The 19,071-nt window shown below is 33.7% G+C and overlaps 2 protein-coding genes across 7 annotated transcripts; one reads left to right on the top strand and one right to left on the bottom strand.

The window, feature by feature from the left end:
• Positions 1–300: 300 nt before the first annotated feature.
• LOC125863446 (ethylene-responsive transcription factor ERF118-like) lies at positions 301–6,891 on the bottom strand. Of its 3 annotated transcripts, none has more exons than XM_049543644.1 (4): positions 6,774–6,891; positions 2,806–2,934; positions 1,429–1,893; positions 301–1,198 (listed from the first exon to the last, which is right to left on the bottom strand). In XM_049543644.1, the coding sequence occupies exons 3-4, from the start codon at positions 1,889–1,891 to the stop codon at positions 627–629; spliced, it is 1,035 nt and encodes a 344-aa protein (XP_049399601.1). In that variant the 5' UTR covers positions 1,892–1,893; positions 2,806–2,934; positions 6,774–6,891; the 3' UTR covers positions 301–626. The 3 variants fall into 3 exon arrangements, with proteins under 3 accessions (XP_049399601.1, XP_049399600.1, XP_049399602.1); XM_049543643.1 differs by having other exon boundaries at positions 2,806–3,007; positions 6,774–6,885; XM_049543645.1 differs by having other exon boundaries at positions 2,806–2,891; positions 6,774–6,878.
• Positions 6,892–10,515: 3,624 nt separating this feature from the next.
• LOC125863390 (D-cysteine desulfhydrase 2, mitochondrial) lies at positions 10,516–17,318 on the top strand. Of its 4 annotated transcripts, XM_049543579.1 has the most exons (7): positions 10,516–10,703; positions 13,592–13,918; positions 14,718–14,760; positions 14,887–15,219; positions 15,617–15,746; positions 15,836–16,012; positions 16,991–17,318. In XM_049543579.1, exons 1-7 carry the CDS (start codon positions 10,602–10,604, stop codon positions 17,205–17,207), a joined length of 1,329 nt encoding a protein of 442 aa, XP_049399536.1. In that variant the 5' UTR covers positions 10,516–10,601; the 3' UTR covers positions 17,208–17,318. The 4 variants fall into 4 exon arrangements, with proteins under 4 accessions (XP_049399536.1, XP_049399544.1, XP_049399561.1 ...); XM_049543587.1 differs by lacking the exon at positions 13,592–13,918; XM_049543604.1 differs by lacking the exon at positions 13,592–13,918 and having other exon boundaries at positions 10,559–10,703; positions 14,718–14,776.
• The last annotated feature ends 1,753 nt before the right edge of the window (positions 17,319–19,071 follow it).

Below are 19,071 nucleotides of genomic sequence, written 5' to 3'. Positions count from 1 at the left end.
TTACTTTCCTATGTAAAGCAATTGTAGTATCAATACGGAGTAAATTTCACATATGATCACGTAACTATCACATTTCTCAAGTCATACATGCTACTCGTTACGCGTTTCATGCATGACTTTTATTATCGATATGTATAACTAGGTTACTGTTTCCCTCGATGCAGTAACAACGTTCAAGTATCGAAATGAACGGTAAAAAAAAAGAGAAACTGGAAGTATAAGCCCAGTCAACAAAAGGAAGCAACAGTTTCCTCTATATCAAAAACATGCAGTAAAGCATTAAAATACCACTGTACATGCTTTAAGAACATCCCAGTAAGTTGGGAACTAACCAAGTTTAACACTAATGATAATGTACAGCAAAATAGTAAAGCAGTTTCAAATCCCTGGCATCATCTGTGGGTAAAGATGGTGGCTAAAACAAGTAGATCTCCCCCTTCAGAAGCGGATGCAGCTTTAGTTTAACCGTTAACGGGTTCAAATGAACCTAGAATTCTTCACATGGTACATAGATGTATATGTGAAAAACTACTAAAAGTTCAACAGGTATTAACTTTTGAACCTCATAATTTCAAAGGTGCAATGGATCCGCCTATGGAAGGTTGAACCAATCAAGTTTAACTAACCTATGGATCCGTCTTCTGTCTTTTTAGTGGTGGCACGATGAAGTTGATCTTGATGGGGTTGTTTTTCTTCGCTGGTGGCTTGAGGATGTTTGTCAAAGCATTAGCACCTCTTATTTCAATGGCTGCCTTGTCATAAGCCAAAGCAGCTTCTAAAGCAGTGTCAAAAGTTCCCAACCAAAGCCGAGTTTTCTTTCTTGTATCTCGAATCTCTGCTGCCCACTTGCCCCATTTTCGCCGTCTAACTCCCCTGTACTTGTTCACATCTTCTTGCATGAGATTTAAATCTTTCTTCTCTTTGGACTTCTTCTTTGAAATGACCTTGGTCTTTCCATTCTCGATGATGATTTCCTTTACACACGTCCTTTCATGTGTCTCGGACTTCTCTTCTTCATCCTTCTCCCCCTCGTCACTAGACGAGTCCGTTGTGTCATGGTCCGGCACGTGAATACGTACAAGATGCGGAAAGACTTGGGAAATTTCGCCCACTTGATTGATGGATTTTTCGACTACGTCAATTGCGGAGGGTTCTTTGACTCCCTCTTTTACCTGAAGCTCTTTCTTGGAGGCCATTGCTTCATGCAAAGAAAAGGATAAAGCAAGGAAAAGTCCATCAGACCGGACATGCATACACTTCATATATGATTAGAAATTCTTTCTTTAGTTTTATGTATTGTTGTTAAATGAACTTTTATCAATATGAGGTGATCGTACCGTCTCTTCAGAAATTTTTAGAAGGAAATTCAAATAAAAAGGAAATAAACAAACAGAAACAAAACTGCTCACTCTAAGAAAGTTTTAGTACCTCTTATTTCAATGGCTGCCTTATCATAAGCCAAAGCAGCTTCTTCAGCAGTGTCAAAAGTGCCCAGCCAAAGTCGAGTTTTGTTTTTTGTGTCTCGGATCTCTGCTGCCCATTTTCCCCATCTCCGTTGTCTAACTCCTTTGTACTTCTTCGCATTATTTTGGAACAACTTTATATCTTTCTTCTCTTTGGACATCTTCTTTGAAATGACCCTGGTCTTTCCATTCTCAATGATGATTTCCTTTATACACGTCCTTTCATGTCTCTTGGACTTCTCTCCTTGAAGCTTTTCCTCCTCGTCACTAGATGAGTCTGTGGCGTCACTGTCTGGCATGTAAATACGCACAACACGCGGCAAGACAACAGAACTTTCACCCACTGGGTTGATCGATTTTTCGACTCCGGGAATTTCTGAGGGTTCCTCGACTGCCTCATTTTCCTTATGTTCATCCTTGCAGGCCATAGCTTCATGAAAGAGAACCAAAAAAAAAAGCACAAGAAGTCCATTAGACCAGACATGCATTCACTTCATTTATGATAAGAAATTCTTCATTTTTATATAAAATTGTTTAATGAGCTTTTAGCAATATAATGTGATCGTATCCTAACTCTTCCGATGTTTCAGAAGGAAATTCAAATAAAAAGAAATAAACAAACAGCTGAGTCCGAAATCCCATATCATTGGGACAAAAAGGAAATGAAAAAAAAAATACTCCTTTGTCCCAATTTATGTGGCACCTTCCGAATTTCGAGAGTCAAATGAGTTTTTACTGTTATTTTTTCATACGCCTTTTAAATATTTTGAATTATCAATTATTATGACTTTTAGTACTTTTTACACAATTTCCAAATATGTAAATTTGATTTCAACAAAACTTCAAAGATTTCATGTCCAAATTTATGATCACAATTTAAAAAACCAATCTCAAAGTTCAAACTGTACCATATAAATTGGAACATGCTTCCCTGACAAACATGCTTTGCTATCAGGGGTTGATCGTACCTTTACGACAATGGTACTAACTTGTGTATCCCTTACCACAGATGAAGACTTGGTGCAGCAGAATTTACACCCACTCACTTAGAATCCTAGATTCAATTTTTTTATGCCATTTCTTTCTCTACAGTTTCCAATAGAAAATTTCCATACATTAGAGAAGTCAAAATCCATCAATGAATTTGATATAGTTCAAAAGATGAAATGCTTAAAAAATTCAAAAAACGAGCAGACGTAAAGCAGTAGAATCTACACAAAAAAAATTTAAAATGTGCCTCTTTGTGCGTGTAGAGGCACACAGAAACTTGCATGTCATACATACATTACTTCAAAAATGTAACTGGTGGCCTGAAAAAGAAAAAACTGAGAATTCAACAAACCTTGAAAAGATACTCAAAAGCTCTCAGAGAAACCAGTAATTCTGATTTTCTGAATCTCTCTCTGTGGCTTCATAGATCTTTAGTATCTGAGCATATAGAAGAGTTGGGAAGCTCTCAGGGTACGTAAGACTGGAATTTTGTACACTATCAAGTCAACTAAAAGATATTTGCAGGTAACCATCCATAATATATGTTTAGTAACCTGAAAGACAAAGGCATGTAACTAGTAACATGTTAAAATATTCTGAAAATTAAAATACTTATGAGACTATCAATATATGTACATTAAATCTTGTTCGAATTTGCATGATCTACAAGTGGTGGCCGACAATGACAGAAAAAGGTTATTGAAATTATTGTGAGTTAAGACTCATCAGTTATTGTTTTCTGAAGGAACCAACATTAATAATTTACTAATTAGCGGTTGCAACTTAGATTCAGTTACCAAATTTTATCAAAACTATTCTTAACTATCTTAACATTATCTTCCTATAAGGCAATTGTAGTGTAAATATGGTGGCCTAACTTAAACAATGATGAAGCATATGCCACCCAAACTAACTGAGCGAAGTCGCATCCACCCCATCTCAAGTACTTACCTTACAATGTCATAATCACATTAGTTTACCCTAATTTTTTCGATAGTTTATCATATGGTAACCTCTCTAATAAGAAAAGGTATAAAAATGATTCTTTTCTGCCATCTGGAAAAGAGAATTTTTTGAGGAGATTGAGCTTTAAGCCAAAAATAAAAGAATCAAAATTAATATTATAATTAGTAACTAGCACCTACATCTTAGATGTGGTTACCAAATTCAATCAAACTCATGAAGTGTCGATTGCAGACCTAATTCAAACACGCATGAAGCATATTCAACTCCAACTTTAACTAAAAAAGTTCTAAACTTCACTCTACATTATAGGCATTCTCTTGTCTATCTCAATATGACCATTGATCAATTATTGGGAAATGGTTTCCTAAAGCAACATATGTTTTCTCCTATGAATTAACAATCTCTTCTTCAGAAGGATGGAACATCCCAAAGGTTTCTTTACAGTCGGAAGTTGCAACAGCTTGTTGGTATCAAGCAACAACAGTTTCTTGGCCTTGGAAAAACACCTGGCAGCAAGGCCCTTTTGAAGGTCTTTTGCTTTTTTGGATTGTGGCTAGGGAAGCTTGCCTCACTCATTCCAACCGCAAAAAGAGGAAATTTCAGCTTTGCAGAAGGTTTCTACTGGGTGAAGAACATTCTGAAGATGTTGGACACCTCTTCTTGCATTGTAAAGTTACAAGTCAGTTGTGGTGCACGATGTTGGCAATCTTGGCATGTCTGGACCATGCCAAAAATCACTTTTAGGCCACTACAATGTTGGCAAAGAGGGGTTGTGCAAAAAATCACGAAAGACTTAGAATACCATTCCTCAAGCCATTTGGTGGATTGCATGGCTTGAAGAATAGCAGATTTTTTTAAGGCAACAGAAGAAATATACAATCTTAAACAAAGATGTATATTTTTGCTAGCTACAATTTTATCAAAGGCGAAAAGCGCAAAAAATCTCTAAGAACTAAATTTGGACTTCTCTTAGAGGATGTTTGGATTGGCTTAAAAGTTGGTCACACCTACTTTTAAGTCAGTTTTTTACTTCGGGAAGTGTTTGGCAAAGGTTAAATATAACTTAAAATAAGTTAAAAACCAAAAGTAGGTCTCCCCCTACTTTTTTTTTTTTAACTTAAAAGCTACTTTTATTAGATAAAAAAATATATATTTTTTTTAAGTCAATCCAAACGGGTTGTATTCTTGCTTTATCTACTAGTTTGATGTTTACTATTTCCAAGAAACTAAATTGGCAAACAATGTGGAATCATATGCTAAACAATAATGGGCTTGCAGATGGATGAGATGTGGACTTCTTGAGGCTGAAGGGAGCAAAGGAGGTATCCTCATAATGAGGGATAGTACACATTCTGCAAATAATTAACAATTTCCACTAGAATGAGATTTTTGAGAAGTCTCTCAATGCTACTTCAATAGCTCTAATACCTAAGAAGTTTGGAACTCAAAAATTAAAAGATTTCAGACCTATAAGTTCAATAGGGGGAATTTACGAGGTCATTTCCAAGCTACTCACAGAAAGACAGAAGACTGTCATGGAGAAACTACTGGATGTGCATCAAGTGACCTTTTTGCAGGGTAGACAGACTATGGATGCAGCTTTGCTTGCTAATAAGTTGGTGGACTCTAGAGTGAAATAGAAAAGGCCTGGATATTGAAAAGGTCTATGACCATGTCAATTGGGCTTTCCTTATAAACACTTAGAAACATGGGTTGCATATCCAGTGTGATGTTTTTTGTCCTAATAAATGGAAGTCCTGAAGGTTCCTTTCAATCCAATAGGGGTTTGAGACAAAGAGATCCTTTGTGTTCTTTTTTTTTTACTAGCCATGAAGGGGTTAAATTACATGATCAGAAAAGCCAACTTTAATGGATGAATTAAGGGGTTTGGATCTCAAACTAACAGAGGTGAATGCATGGAGATCACACATTTGCCTTATGCAGATGACTATTTGGCGTGTTCTTTTAATAACCGTGGTATTCGACCAGCTTAGGCACGCACCTCGACTAATTCCACCTCCCACCAGCAACAACAGGAACCATGTAATTTTGTCTACCGAGACTTGAACATATGGGAAGAAATCGCCTAGTGTTTTTGTCTCGGCTGGAATTTGAACCTGAGACATCAGATACCATAACTAGAGTCTTCTCCCAAAATGGATCTGGAGATTCTGTAATGAGGACAGGTACCTCTGGAAGACATACACGGTACAGAAATATGGTTTGATGAACCACTGGACAACAAAAGAAGTGAAGACTACATATGGATGCAGTATATGGAAAACTATTAGAAGGGAGTGGAATAAATGCAGTGATAATCTGAGCATAAAGGTGGGTGATGGGGCAAAAACTTCCTTATGGTAAGTTAGCTGGATTCGCAAAGCAATCTTAGAACTTTATTCCATGATTTAAACCTTATCAGGATTTGAACTTTATTCACGGGAACTTCTACTATACCAGACAAACCAGTCTAGAAGCTGCGGAACAGAGGGATTTTCTCTGTTAAATCAGTGTATAGGGAGAAAAACAAACCTGTCAATTTACCCATTGTTTGGCCTTGGAAACTAATTTTTGGAACATTTTCTACAGGTAGCCTCATTAGAAATAATAAAATACAATGCACAAGTAGTTAGAAACTGATTGAGCAACTATAAGAAAATTTAACTGCAAACACATATGCCGACCAACAAAATAACAATTAATTTCTTTCCATTACTCCAGTATAAGCTTAAATGAGGATATAATATATTTTCTCGTAGTTTTTGGTCCCTCAATTTCTGCTACTACATATTGTTAATCGTGCTTTAGTTATCATTTTATTTTATGGTGATTACTGATCATTTCCTCTCTACGCTTTAGAATGTTCCCCTATTATTTCTGATGTCTTCATTACTTGTGTTTTCTCCTTATAAATCTACTTTTGATATGTTTTACTTAAACCTGAGGTCTTTCGAAAAAAAGACTCTACCTCCACAAGATAGGGTTAAGGTCTGCATTTTTGTTATTGAGTATATAACATTTCCATTAACTTCCATAGTCAAATGAAATTTATATCTTTTTTGGTTGAAAATTTTAAAAAAATTCCATTGTACCCTTTTTAATTATTGAAATGATAGAAGGTTAAAACTCCATGTTTTCAGAAACAGAGTAGAATAACTTCTCAGTTCACTCATATTTACTCCAAATACAGCTATCATTAACAGAATTTCAAAGTTCGAACTATTCAAGGATTGCTAAACTATTTGCAGAATTTATTTTTTCACAAAATTCATGTTGGATTCAGTGTCTGATGTTTATGCTTTCTAAAAACAACAACAACAAGAAGAAGAAGAAAATAGAGAAGGAACAATTTACCTTTACTGCCGTGAAAAGCTACCGGCGGCGAACAGCTGCGGTGGCGAAGACGGTGGGGTTAGGGCGGTGGAATCCAGAGCCAGTAAGAGACACATGTTTTTTGAAGTTTTATATATTAGGGGTTTCATAATAATTTTTAAAAATGAAAATTTTAGAAAAATAGAATTTGAGAAGCGAAACTTCGTCGTTTTTGCGCTTATAGTAGTTGATAAGTATATACTATTTCATAGACCATCATTTAAAATTTGGGAATTTTACACGAATTTCATAGGGTTAAAAGTTAATTATATTTTATTCCTATCTTTTTTCAAATTACAAAAATTTCTTAAATTTGGTGGAATCTACATACATCTCAAAAAGTCCCGATACATCATGTCACGGTTTTGGATACATCCATCATCGTCCCGATATATCGCGTCTTGATTTCGGATACATCACCCAACGTCATGCATCGTGTGCGTCCCGATACATCGTGTAAAGTGGTGTATCCTGCCAATATATCGCGTAAATTGATGTATCCGAGAATATGAGAGAGTAGGAATTTTTGTAATTTTTTCAAATGGTAGGGAATTTTAGCGAATATGGTAAAATAAGTTGTGTAATTTAAGTATTTAGGTCATCATGTAAAAAATTGCAGAAAAAAAACTCATTTTCAATGTGGAAAAATTGTTCGTTTCGTACAATGTGTATCATGTGAAAGTATTATATTACAGAAACATAATTATTTATATATTGTTGACTAGTGGAATTTTATAAAATTATACTATGTGTTTGAAAGGTTGTAATCACTCCAATTTATTAATAAAAGGAATGAAAATATATAATCGAACAATACAACGTCTTAAAATATCTGATATCTTATTTAAGAATTTTAATATTTACGAAAAAATATTTTAAGAAATTCAAATTGCATATCCAAATAAAATGTCAACTCTATATCAATTTAATTTCATATCATAAGTCTATATCACATGTCCAAGCGCCTACTTATATATACATCCAAAATTGAAAATGTCAATTAAGATCAAGCGAAAAGAATACAATATTATCTACATCTTGAAAGAGTTTACCAAATAAATTATTTTATTTGTTTCTGGTTACATACCAAATAAATTGTTAATAGTACACAAAATTATATACTATATGTTTCTTTTTGGTTCTGCATCCTACCAAACCAGCCCTAATGCTTCACGTAAGAAAAAAAATACAAAGTTGACTTTAACTCTAAATTTTAAAAGGGTAAAGGGCCAAATATGCCCCTAAATTATTTGAAACGGTCTAGATATACCCTTCGTTTAAAGCTTGGCTCACTCGTCCCCTCGCCGTCCAACTTTTCATCTAGATATGCTCTTATGGGCGTTAGTTGGCTTGCTAGACATATCCAATTCATTTTCCATTTCTTTAAATGTCACATGGAATTGTCATGTCATTTTGATTTTACCACAAGACATTTATATGAAAATGGAAAGGGATTAATTATGCCCCTAAAAAATTCGGAACTCATAAACCACCTAATCCGACCCATAAATCAACCCCCCTTTTAAATAAACTACCCGACCCGTTTTCAGCAATTTTATTTAAATTTTTACTTTTTTTCGGTAAATCCCGAAAATGAGTAATTGATTAATAAAAAATATGAAAAAAATATAAAATTAACGCCAACAATTCACAAATAAATATTGTAACCTTAAATTCAACAATTTCAACAATTTTTTTTGGTAAATCTCGAAAATGAGTAATTGATTAATAAAAAATATGAAAAAATATAAAATTAACGCCAAAAAATCACAAATAAATATAGTAACCTTAAATTCAAAATTTAAACAGTTTTTTTTTAATTTTTATTTTTTTCGGCAAATCCCGAAAATGAGTAATTTATTAATGAAAAATAGGAAAAATATGAAAATATATATAAAATTTACGCCAAAAATTCACAAATAAATAGAGTAACCTTAAATTCAACTAATTTTTATTTTTTTCGGTAAATCCCAAAAATGAGTAATTGTTTAATAAAAAATAGGAAAAATATAGAATTAAATTTTTTAATTTTATATATTTTTTCATATTTTTCCTATTTTTTATTAATCAATTACTCATTTTCGAGATTTACCGAAAAAAATAAAATTGTTGAATTTAATGTTTCTCTATTCATTTGTGAATTTTTGGCGTAAATTTTATAATTTTTTTCATATTTTTCCTATTTTTTATTAATAAATTACTCATTTTTGGGATTTGCCAAAAAAAAAATTAAAAAAAATTGTTGAAATTTTTGAATTTAAGGTTACTATATCTATTTGTGATTTTTTGGCATTAATTTTATATATTTTTTGTTAATCAATTACTCATTTTCAGGATTTACCGAAGAAAAAAAATAAAAAAAATTGTTGAAATTGTTGAATTTAAGGTTACAATATTTTTTTGTGAATTTTTGGCATTAATTTTATATTTTTCCTATTTTTTATTAATCAATTACTCATTTTCGGGATTTATCGAAAAAAATAAAAAATTAAACAAAATTGTTGAAAACGGGTCGGGTAGTTTATTTAAAAGTGGGGTTGATTTATGGGTCAGATTAGGCGTTTATGGGTTCGAATTTTTTAGGGGCATAATTGATCCCTTTCCATTTTCATATAAATGTCATGTGGTAAAGTCAAAATGACATGACAATTCCATGTGACATTTAAAGAAATGAAAAATGAGTTGGATATGTCCAGCAGACCAACTAACGCCCATAAGAGCATATCTAGACGAAAAGTTGGACGGCGAGGGCACAAGTAAGCTAAACTTTAAACGGAGGGTATATCTAGACCTTTTCGAATAGTTTAGGGGCATAAGGACTACTTTAATGAGCAATTTGACCATAAGAATTATTTATTTTCTAAAAAAACTTTTATTTATTAAAATCAAAATTTATTGCAATTCGGTCACATTTAATCATAACAAAATTAAAAGTATATTTAAAAATAGAGAAAATTTTAGAAATAACAAAAGTAATAGACATAATAAGACTCTATAACTATAATTTCGATAATTGTGCTTCATAATTCTAGTTACGTTTGCTATGGAGATTGGAGGCTGCAGTTTATATATTTCGTTTGTCCATTTGTATATTTTGCTTACAAATATACAAACAGAGTAAGTATATACAAATGGAGGCTGCGGTTTGTATATTTCGCTTGCCCGTTTATATGTTTCACTTGCATGTTTGTATATTTCATTTGTGAATATACAAACATGGTAAATATATACAAATTTTGTATTTATACATATAGGAATTTTTTAGAATTTCGTTTGTATATTCTACCAATATACAAACATGGTAATTTATTATATTTTTTCATAAATCGTATATAAATAACTACGGTAAGCATATACAATTGAATTTATACAATCATGAACCAAATTTTATAAATTCTAAATTTATATAATCACAAACCAAATTATACAAATTCTGAATGTATACACTTAGGAAACTAAATAGCAAAAATTGGAAGAACTATAACCGCAAATTGCAATTTCTTATACTGTATCTATAGTATATAATATAGGCTAAAAATTTGTTATTTTGCATAATTTTCCCAAAATCAAACAACCAAATTATAACCGAATGCAATTTCAACTTCAAATATTTTCGTAAAAAGAAATTCAAAATAAATAAAATAAAATAATATTTAATTTCTATGACTAATTTTTTTTTCCTAGTAAATCATCAACAAACCCAATTATACCTCTTGGCGGCTGAAGTAACATCTCTGGCAATATCACTTCACATGTTGATACAGAAATTGCAGCAGAGAGAGAGATGATTCTTGAAAATTGAACAGAAAAATGTTGAAATGCACAAAGTTTCAATTGCAGCAGCCAAGAAATGGGATGATTTTATCTTCTGCATTCAACCCTCATTGTGGTTCATCTCCTAATGGTCTCAAGGTTTGCCCTTTTTTATCTTTTCCTCTTTACCCCATTCTTGATGTAAAGATTCAAACTTTTACTTGTGTATGTTGAAATTAGAGTATAATTGTGTTAAGAACTGTAAAAACTTTGATTAATAGATAGATTTCAATGGTGTTTGTAGTTCGGGGCATAACTCAAGCCCAAAAGCTAGCTTACATGGTGAGGATTGTCCAAATTCATGTAAGAAGACCAATTAACCATATTTCCCTCCCCCTCTCCGCGCTCATCCAAACATGAGTAATTGAAGCGTGGACAATATAATATGGGGGGTCCAACATTGGAGAACAAAGAATTGAGATGGGTCTGACTCCTATACCATGTTAAAAAATGGATCGTGAATCTAACTTAACTCCAAAAACTAGTTTATAGGGGGAGGATTATCCAAACCCATATAACGAGACCAATTACCTATGCTATATCGGATGTGGGGATCTTAACACTCTCCTGCACACCTAGAGCCCATTAACTGGAGTGTGGACAATATAATATGGGGGCCCAACTAAGTTACCAAGTTCAAAAAAAAATATAATATGGAGGCCCAACATCGATGAACAAAGAACTAGGATGAGTTTGACTCCAATATCATGTTAAAGAATGGATTTTGGGCCTAACTCAACTCCAAAATCTAGTATATAGGGTGAGGATTATTCAAGTCCATATAACGGGATCAATTACCTGTCCCATATCGGATGTGGGACTCTTAACACTCCTCTGCACACCCAGAGCTCATTAACTGGAGTGTGGACATAAAATACAGGGTCAACATCGGTGAACAAAGAATTGGGATGGATTTGACTATGATACTATGTTAAAGAATGGATCTTGGGCCTAACTCAATCCCAAAATCTAGTTCGTAGGTTGAGGATTGTCCCACTCTTAACAATCCTGACATAATTTGGATGTGTGGCATAAGTTATTTAGCTATTTTCTATTATCCATTGAGAGCATTTTTGAGAACTTTGACTCTTTTTAATGTTTTCTAAATTGTCAAGTTCTTTTCTCAGTATAACAGATTTAATTTCGAATAATTCACCAATTATTTTTGTGGACACTTGGTTAAGTGGTTTAAATTTTGCTTTAACGTTCAAATAATTGATGTGTTACTATGAGTTGTGAGAAATTAGAGTTAACGAATCTTGAATAAACCATCTATGTGAGTTTGGCAAAGCATTACCAGTTCCAAACATCAGATAAAGGAGGAAGTTCAGTAGGTTAATGGTCTGCTTAAAACCAGTCTAATTATGGTGAATCTTATGATAAATGAACCTAAGTAGTGCAGAATGAATATGAATGGTTCATATAGTGAAATCCCTACTAATTTGTCTAGACCTATTTCCGCTTGTCGCAACTGGCACCTAATGAGTGACTACTTATCCTTAGGTGAACCACTTCATTGTTTCAAAACCAATTCGAGAATAATGTTTAACTTTAAAGTAAAGCATTTGCAAACATAAGTAAAGCCTAGAAATCCAATAAGCAATGGAATTTGAAAAGAAATAGTACAAGTGTGAAAGATAAACCTGAAACCCCGATAGTATAGTCAAGGAGCTACTATAGAATTTGAATACAAGATCAATGGAAACAACGTGAAACCGAAATGAAGACAGAAAGCGTCATAGCTCCCACCATGAACAATTTGTGGTTGGCTCATATCAGCAGAACTAGGTATGCCGCCTTGAACTAAGACCAGATAAGTCCCGCGGTGCCACTAGTAGAGGAATTTGCTCGGCTTAGTAAGTGAATTTGGTGGAGCACAAAACCCATTAAGATCATTGACCCCCTCCTCCATCTCACCCCTTGAAGCAAGTATTTAAAATAAATGCATGAAAGCAAAAGCAGAGTATGTGTAAATACTATAAATAACCATAGCAGGTGAAACAATTCAATGATTATCAACCGCGGCAACAAATCACATAAGCACACTTGGTCCTCATTTGTGCACTCACTAGACCAACCCATAGGCCCTACACAGATAAAACTACTAGGCCAAAGCCATAGATATTTCTTAGATAGAACTGCTAGACCGCTTTCCTATGCTCTCATCAATATCATGACTAGACCAAATCCGTTGGCCCTCACCGATAAGATGGCTACACTAACAATGTGATATAAGATTCAGATAATCTCAATTAAAACAATTATAACGTTTAGTACAGACAATTATCATACTTGATGGACTTTTCACTGAACAAATTAATAGCACGTACTACACTGCTATATATCTTTAGCATGCTTCAATCAATGAAATACTACTATGTCATGCTTAATTTATATAGGTTTAGATTAAGCTTTTACCACTCATTAAGCTACAACTGTAAGAAGGTATAACATGTAAGAATAGCTCAAAATAGCATACATGTCCTATTATGCGCTCGCACACAACATACTAGGTAGTTTCAAAGCAAGTAGGCGCATTACAAATTATGCTTTTGGAAAAGCAATCAATTTGTAGGTTAAAGTCTATCTGGCCCCACAACTTTGGTTCACCGAAAGATAGTACATCATGCAATGTATAGTAGGCGCATTCCACGCGTCCAAATGTTGTTGTGAACCAAGTCTGGTATTTAAGTGGAGAAGGGGATAAGGGGGCACATGATCCACCAAGTTTCAAAGTTCAAAATAACGGAGTTGTTGGTTGGTTATTAAAAAATAAAAAAAAAAGTAGAAGTGTCTATCATGCAGAACTATAGCTTTATTGAATGCTTTGACTATAATATTTCTTGATATTCTGATAATTTTGGTGAAATTGGTTTACATTTTACTTTAACATCTGGAGAATTGATGTATTTCAAATCTTCAATGAGGAATGAAAGTTCAAGATTGAGTAATTCTTGAATAATATTAATTCCTCGATTGTGTTTCAGGAAACGGTGAAATCCAATTTGCCTAAGGAGGAGCATGTGTCCAGATTTCTTAAGAGGAAATGGGCACTGAGAATCCCAGATACCAAAATTAACCAAATAATGATATCAAAAGATGATTTTCAACAGGGAGGTGAATATCTTGGGAATCTTTCCTTTCTGAATAATCCACAATCGTCTATGGGTGATCACATGACGAGAAACAACCAACAGCAACCTTCATTTTATGTTGTAAGAGATGATTTGTTGCATCCTTTGGTGAATGGTAATAAGGCGAGGAAACTGGATGCACTACTCCCTCTCTTGGAAGATAGTTCTGTCACAGATGTCGTAAGACCATTTGATGCCTCTGTCTTTTAGAATAGTTTTTATCTTCTTGTATATCCATTGCGTAATATTGACATTTAGCAACTCATAATCATGGTATTGAAGTTCATTAAAAAAACTTGGTGGTTCGTGTATTTTGTATTTCTCCCTGCATGTTAAAAGCATACTGAATTCAAGGGTATGTGTAGTCTAAAGTTAAAGGGGTACCAAAAGTTAAGTTAGTTCATTAAATTTAAAAATACCAATTTAACTTGCCTGTTCATCATTGTAACTTTTAAAAGTTGAGCAAGGGGAACCAAAAGACTTGACAAAGCAACGATCAAACTCGATCTGCTCAAATTTTTAGATTAATGTTTATATAATTTCCTGGAGTTTTTATCACCGGATTGTTACTCAGATGGATAGATAACTTTGTCTACATCAAATCTTTAGCTGCTGATAGTTGCTCTAAAATTTAAGTAGCTAGTGTTATTCAAAGTGGGAATTTTATCATCCATTTAAGTTGGTGATATTTTATAGAGAGTTTGTGCAATGTAGAACAAGTAACTAAAGTAAGTGACGTCTTATAATGTCTTTCCTTTACGCCTGCTTACATTTTCTCTTGTTTATGTTCTGCATGCTCTTGCTTGCTTTGCCCTTTTAAAGCCAAAAACATGTATGCAGAACGAAAGACTAGTTAATCAGAAAGATTTTGTCTTCTGACACTCCATGACCTAATAGCATCCTCTATATTTAGTCTCTTCGAGATCGAGGAATGTGGAAAATAAATTCTCATTTAATTGTGATCCTTTTAAAATTCTAGGTCACATGTGGAGGGTGCCAAAGTGCGCATGCTGCAGCTGTTGGTACGTCATGCCACAGGTTAACTGCCAAATTTATTAATTTCATTCTTCTTTTTCAAATCTTACTTGTGCCGTTGCCAGATAGAGATAGATACTGCATTTTAACCTTCTTGTTTACTTGTAATGCAGCTGTGTCATGTGCTGAAAGGGGATTGAAGTCACATTTACTTCTCCGAGGAGAACAGCCAGCAACTCTGACGGGTTACAATCTAATTTCAACATTATATGGAAATGTTAGTTATGTTCCGAGATCTCTATATGCTAGGAGGGAGGAGATGCTCTTAAAGCATGCACATACCATCGCAGGAAATGATGGCTTAGTTTTCTCACTTGCTGATTTAGAGGCTTCTTTATTCTCTCATGGATGCGGTGAACACTCCTCACACGTGGATTCTCTTACAAAAAGGAGTAAGAAGGTAGCTATTATAAATGAAGGGGCTGGAGATGCTGCTGCATTGCTAGGTAATTGCTTTGTTTGTTGTGGTGACAGTTAATAAGAGATTTTGTTACATGTTGGTCAACATATGTGACAACATATACGTTAAATAACGTGCTATACATGTGCCTTGTGGAAAAGAAGTAATCGCTAATGAAATCTTTCAGAGAATGCTTCAGTAATCTGTTTTTTTTTCATGTCATCAAAGGGTCACTCTCTTAATGATAAGCCTCAAATTATTGCTAAATGTCGGATTTTGTCCAATATTTTTCATCAGTCTGTTCCCAAGGAACAAGGACTACCTTATCCATTACGTAATTATCTAACTTAGTACTTTCCGTGCTGATTGCATGTGAAGATTCAGCTACTTGTGTGTTTCCTTTATAACTTCAGTTATATATGTCAAACTAATGCTTCCTGCAGGTGTTGTGCGCCTTGTTGAGTACTTGTCTCAGGACCATCTATTTGGGAAAGATCAGCAGTTAAAAATTATTATAGATGCTGGAACAGGAACAACTGCTGTTGGTTTTGGAATCGGAGCAGTGTGCTTAGGGTGAGATTCTTCTATTCCTCCTCGATGCATCACATTATCTCCATCTTTATAATAGCCAATGTCTATCTAACCGACAAACTAATTATTAGGCTCCCATGGGAGGTCACTGCTGTTATGCTAGCTGACACTATTGGTGGATACCAGAAAAAGGAGGAAAGTTTAATTTCTGAATTCCGTAGATGCTTTACTCTTCATCTTGGCAAGCAAATGCTAACCGGATTGGAACCTGGACTTGTGCACTGGGTCGAACGCAGCTCTCCGAGAAAGTAAGTAATACTTCTATTAGTCTTATTCTCTGATATAAGTATAGCTCTTGCTTTTTGTTTTTTCCCTGTCGTATCTCGTCTTTGAGAGAGTAATAACTGATGTTTCTCACCGTGAGAAGTTCCCAGGTATTTGGTGTCTGGGACAAACATGCATTGTGCAACTGGATATCTTCTTCTCAAACTTACCTCTCCATGTCGACTAGCGACTACCCGTTGACAATCAATAATATTTCAATATTTGCAAATATTGACTTGTTCATCAGTATTTATAAATAATGAAAATCAGCATTTGAAATATTTGAAAAACTTGTTTGACAGTATTTTAAGTTATGTAATGATTTTTCACTCAGATTTTCGTCCAAATACTCTTTCTCGACTTCAACTTCAAGTACTCTTTTTTTTTCCAAGGCATAATATATACACCGACGCTCAAACTTGGCCTCAACTGGCAAGTAAACACTCCAACTTTGAGAGTGCAAATCTAGACACCTCAACTGGCAACTAAACACTCCAATTTGTCCCTACTGTGTCTCATGGATACCCAACTATGACGTGACATATAAATTTTGGGGGTGTATAGATGATCATTTTGCAAGTTGGAATGTTCAACCGACACTATGGAGAGATGAGTTGAGGTGTCTAGATGAGCATACTCAAAAGATTGTTTACTTGCCAACTGAGGTCAAGTTTAAGTGTCTGTTTATATACAACAACATATATACCTAGTGGAATCCCATAAGTCGGGTCTGGGGGGAGGGTAGAGTGTACGCAGACGTTACCACTACCTCATGGGGATAGAGGGATACCCTCAGCTCAAGTGTAACAAATCCAAGTGTCTGATTATATATTATGTCTTTTTTCAACTTCAACTAAATATTATCTCAATTCCTACTATATCTGCATGTTATCATTCTAGAATTGCAGAAAATGGAACTGAATATCTAAGGGAGTTTCTTTCTTCTCCTTGTTGCCTTACAGATTTGGCAATATACTGAAGGGGGAAGTCGAAATATGTCGAAAGATTGCTCAAGAGACTGGTATTCTTCTCGATCCGGTTTACACTTTGGCTGCTTGGGAACTGGCAACTCAACTTGGTCAGGAGGAATGTGCAGAAGTGGTAATGCTTCACACAGGAGGTACACTCGGTATGTTTGGTCTAGCTCAACGTTACAAATCTTACTTCGAAATATGTTAAAAGATGAATATTGCAGCTAATGCTAGTAACTTTTATGTTATGATATTATCGCAAGGAATGAGACTTGAATCCCACATCGGTTTAATGAGGAACTGATGTGGGGCTTATATAGCCTTGGTCTCTCCTTCCTTGATTATTCGTTCTCAAACAGTTGTAAACTAGTCTTGAATGAATCAAATCTCTAGATTTGAAGCCTATTAAGAGAAATTAAGTGTTTCTGGAGAGTTGCGGAAGCAGGGGCGTAGCTACATGGTATTGAGGTTGTCCAATTGGACACCCTTCGTTGGAATAGTGCTTCTGGAGAGTCGCGGAAGCAGGGGAGTAGCTACATGGTATTGAGGTTGTCCAATTGGACACCCTTAGTTGGAAAATAACACCGTATATACAAGTAAAATGATAATGAATTGATTAAATAACATATTTTGGACATCCTTAACATAATAGGGTATTGTAGCCCAATGATTTCAGGCGCCTTGAAAGGGTTGAGGCTTAAAGTGCTCATGTGTTGAATCTCACTAGCAGTAACTTTTAAACCTTTTTTCACATTATAAAAAGAAAAAAAATGTACTTGTGCAATTTCTGAACACCCTTCGTAAAATTTCTGGCTCCGCCACTGCGCGGAAGTTGAAAAGGAAAAAAATACTTTTGAGAAAAATACAATTAGAAATGATTTTGAAAATCTTGATCATATACTAATTGTTGTTAAAATATTTTTCAAATTTATCAATTAAACATAAATTGTTTCTCATCAAAGATACTTTTTTAGAAAATAAAAACTCTATAAATAAGTTGATTTAAAAAAACTGACCAAATAAATTATAAGCTAGTGAACTATCTTTATTGCAATTTTGGACCGTTTGATCATAAGAATTATTTACTTTTTGCTGATTTTTTATTTGAAAATTGGGTTTTGCAATGAAAATTTTAGATAAAACACTAAGGGGTCGTTTGGTACAAAGATTAATAGTGCAGGAATTAATAGTCCAGGGATTAGTAATGCAGGGTTTATTTTTATCAAGTGTTTGCTTCATTGTTTCTAACCTCATCTTATGTTTGTATTAAAACTTTATAAAAAAATGTTTTTCCAATTATACCCTTGAATTATTATGTAATTGAGTTAAGGTAAATAATTGCCAGACAATATTATTTTTCATGGCCTTCCAACTAGCTATGAGAAGAACAATTTTGTTGTCATGTTTGCCTCTTTTTCACTTAAATTATTTGAGGATAAATAATTTTCATCTTAGTATTGATTACTTACGAAATGTCAATTTTCAATTAAAAAGTAAATAAGCTATCAACTTTTAAAATTGAAAAGACGGCAAACAATAGTAAAATTGAATAAATCATCTACATTTACACATAAAAATTGCAAGTTGTAGTTTTAATATGTATTATAAATTTTTCAAAATACAAATAATTAAGAAAACCACATAAATATATATATATATATATATATATATATATATATATAAATTATACATTCAATTAAGATCACAAATGTCATGTGGTGATATATTTGCCCGTTTAATTAGTTAATGTCAAACAACTCACATTTCAAATATTGTATTAATTTGTATTGGATTTATTTAGTAACAAACAACTTTTCTCTAAATAATTTGTAAGCTAATTTATTTAAATAAATTTACTAGTACAAATATAAATCATAAAATCAAGAAAATAATTAAAATGATTTGAGGGATATTTTGTCTTTACATGACTTATTCCATGGTATTATATCCTATGTATTACTAATCCCTCCAAATGGAAGGTATTAGTAATACATCCTATAATACCATGTAGGAGGTTATAAATAGGCCCAAATTCCTACCAAACGTAGTACTAAATAATACCATACAATATA

This window comes from Solanum stenotomum, chromosome 1, assembly GCF_019186545.1.
Source record: "Solanum stenotomum isolate F172 chromosome 1, ASM1918654v1, whole genome shotgun sequence".
Taxonomy (NCBI): domain Eukaryota; kingdom Viridiplantae; phylum Streptophyta; class Magnoliopsida; order Solanales; family Solanaceae; genus Solanum; species Solanum stenotomum.
The sequence above is the reverse complement of the archived record's forward strand: the minus strand, read 5'-3'. Positions and strand labels throughout refer to the sequence as shown.

What these genes read in the sequence shown, in the direction of transcription:
- LOC125863390 (XM_049543579.1), top strand. Translation starts at nt 10,602, where the DNA reads ATGTTGAAATGCACAAAGTTTCAATTGCAGCAGCCAAGAAATGGGATG. An exon ending in ATAGTTCTGTCACAGATGTC is followed by an intron (nt 13,919 to 14,717) that starts GTAAGACCATTT and finishes TTAAAATTCTAG; the next exon opens with GTCACATGTGGAGGGTGCCA. An exon ending in ATCGGAGCAGTGTGCTTAGG is followed by an intron (nt 15,747 to 15,835) that starts GTGAGATTCTTC and finishes ACTAATTATTAG; the next exon opens with GCTCCCATGGGAGGTCACTG.
- LOC125863446 (XM_049543644.1), bottom strand. Translation starts at nt 1,891, where the DNA reads ATGGCCTGCAAGGATGAACATAAGGAAAATGAGGCAGTCGAGGAACCC. An exon ending in GGCAGCCATTGAAATAAGAG is followed by an intron (nt 1,199 to 1,428) that starts GTACTAAAACTT and finishes CTTTGCATGAAG; the next exon opens with CAATGGCCTCCAAGAAAGAG.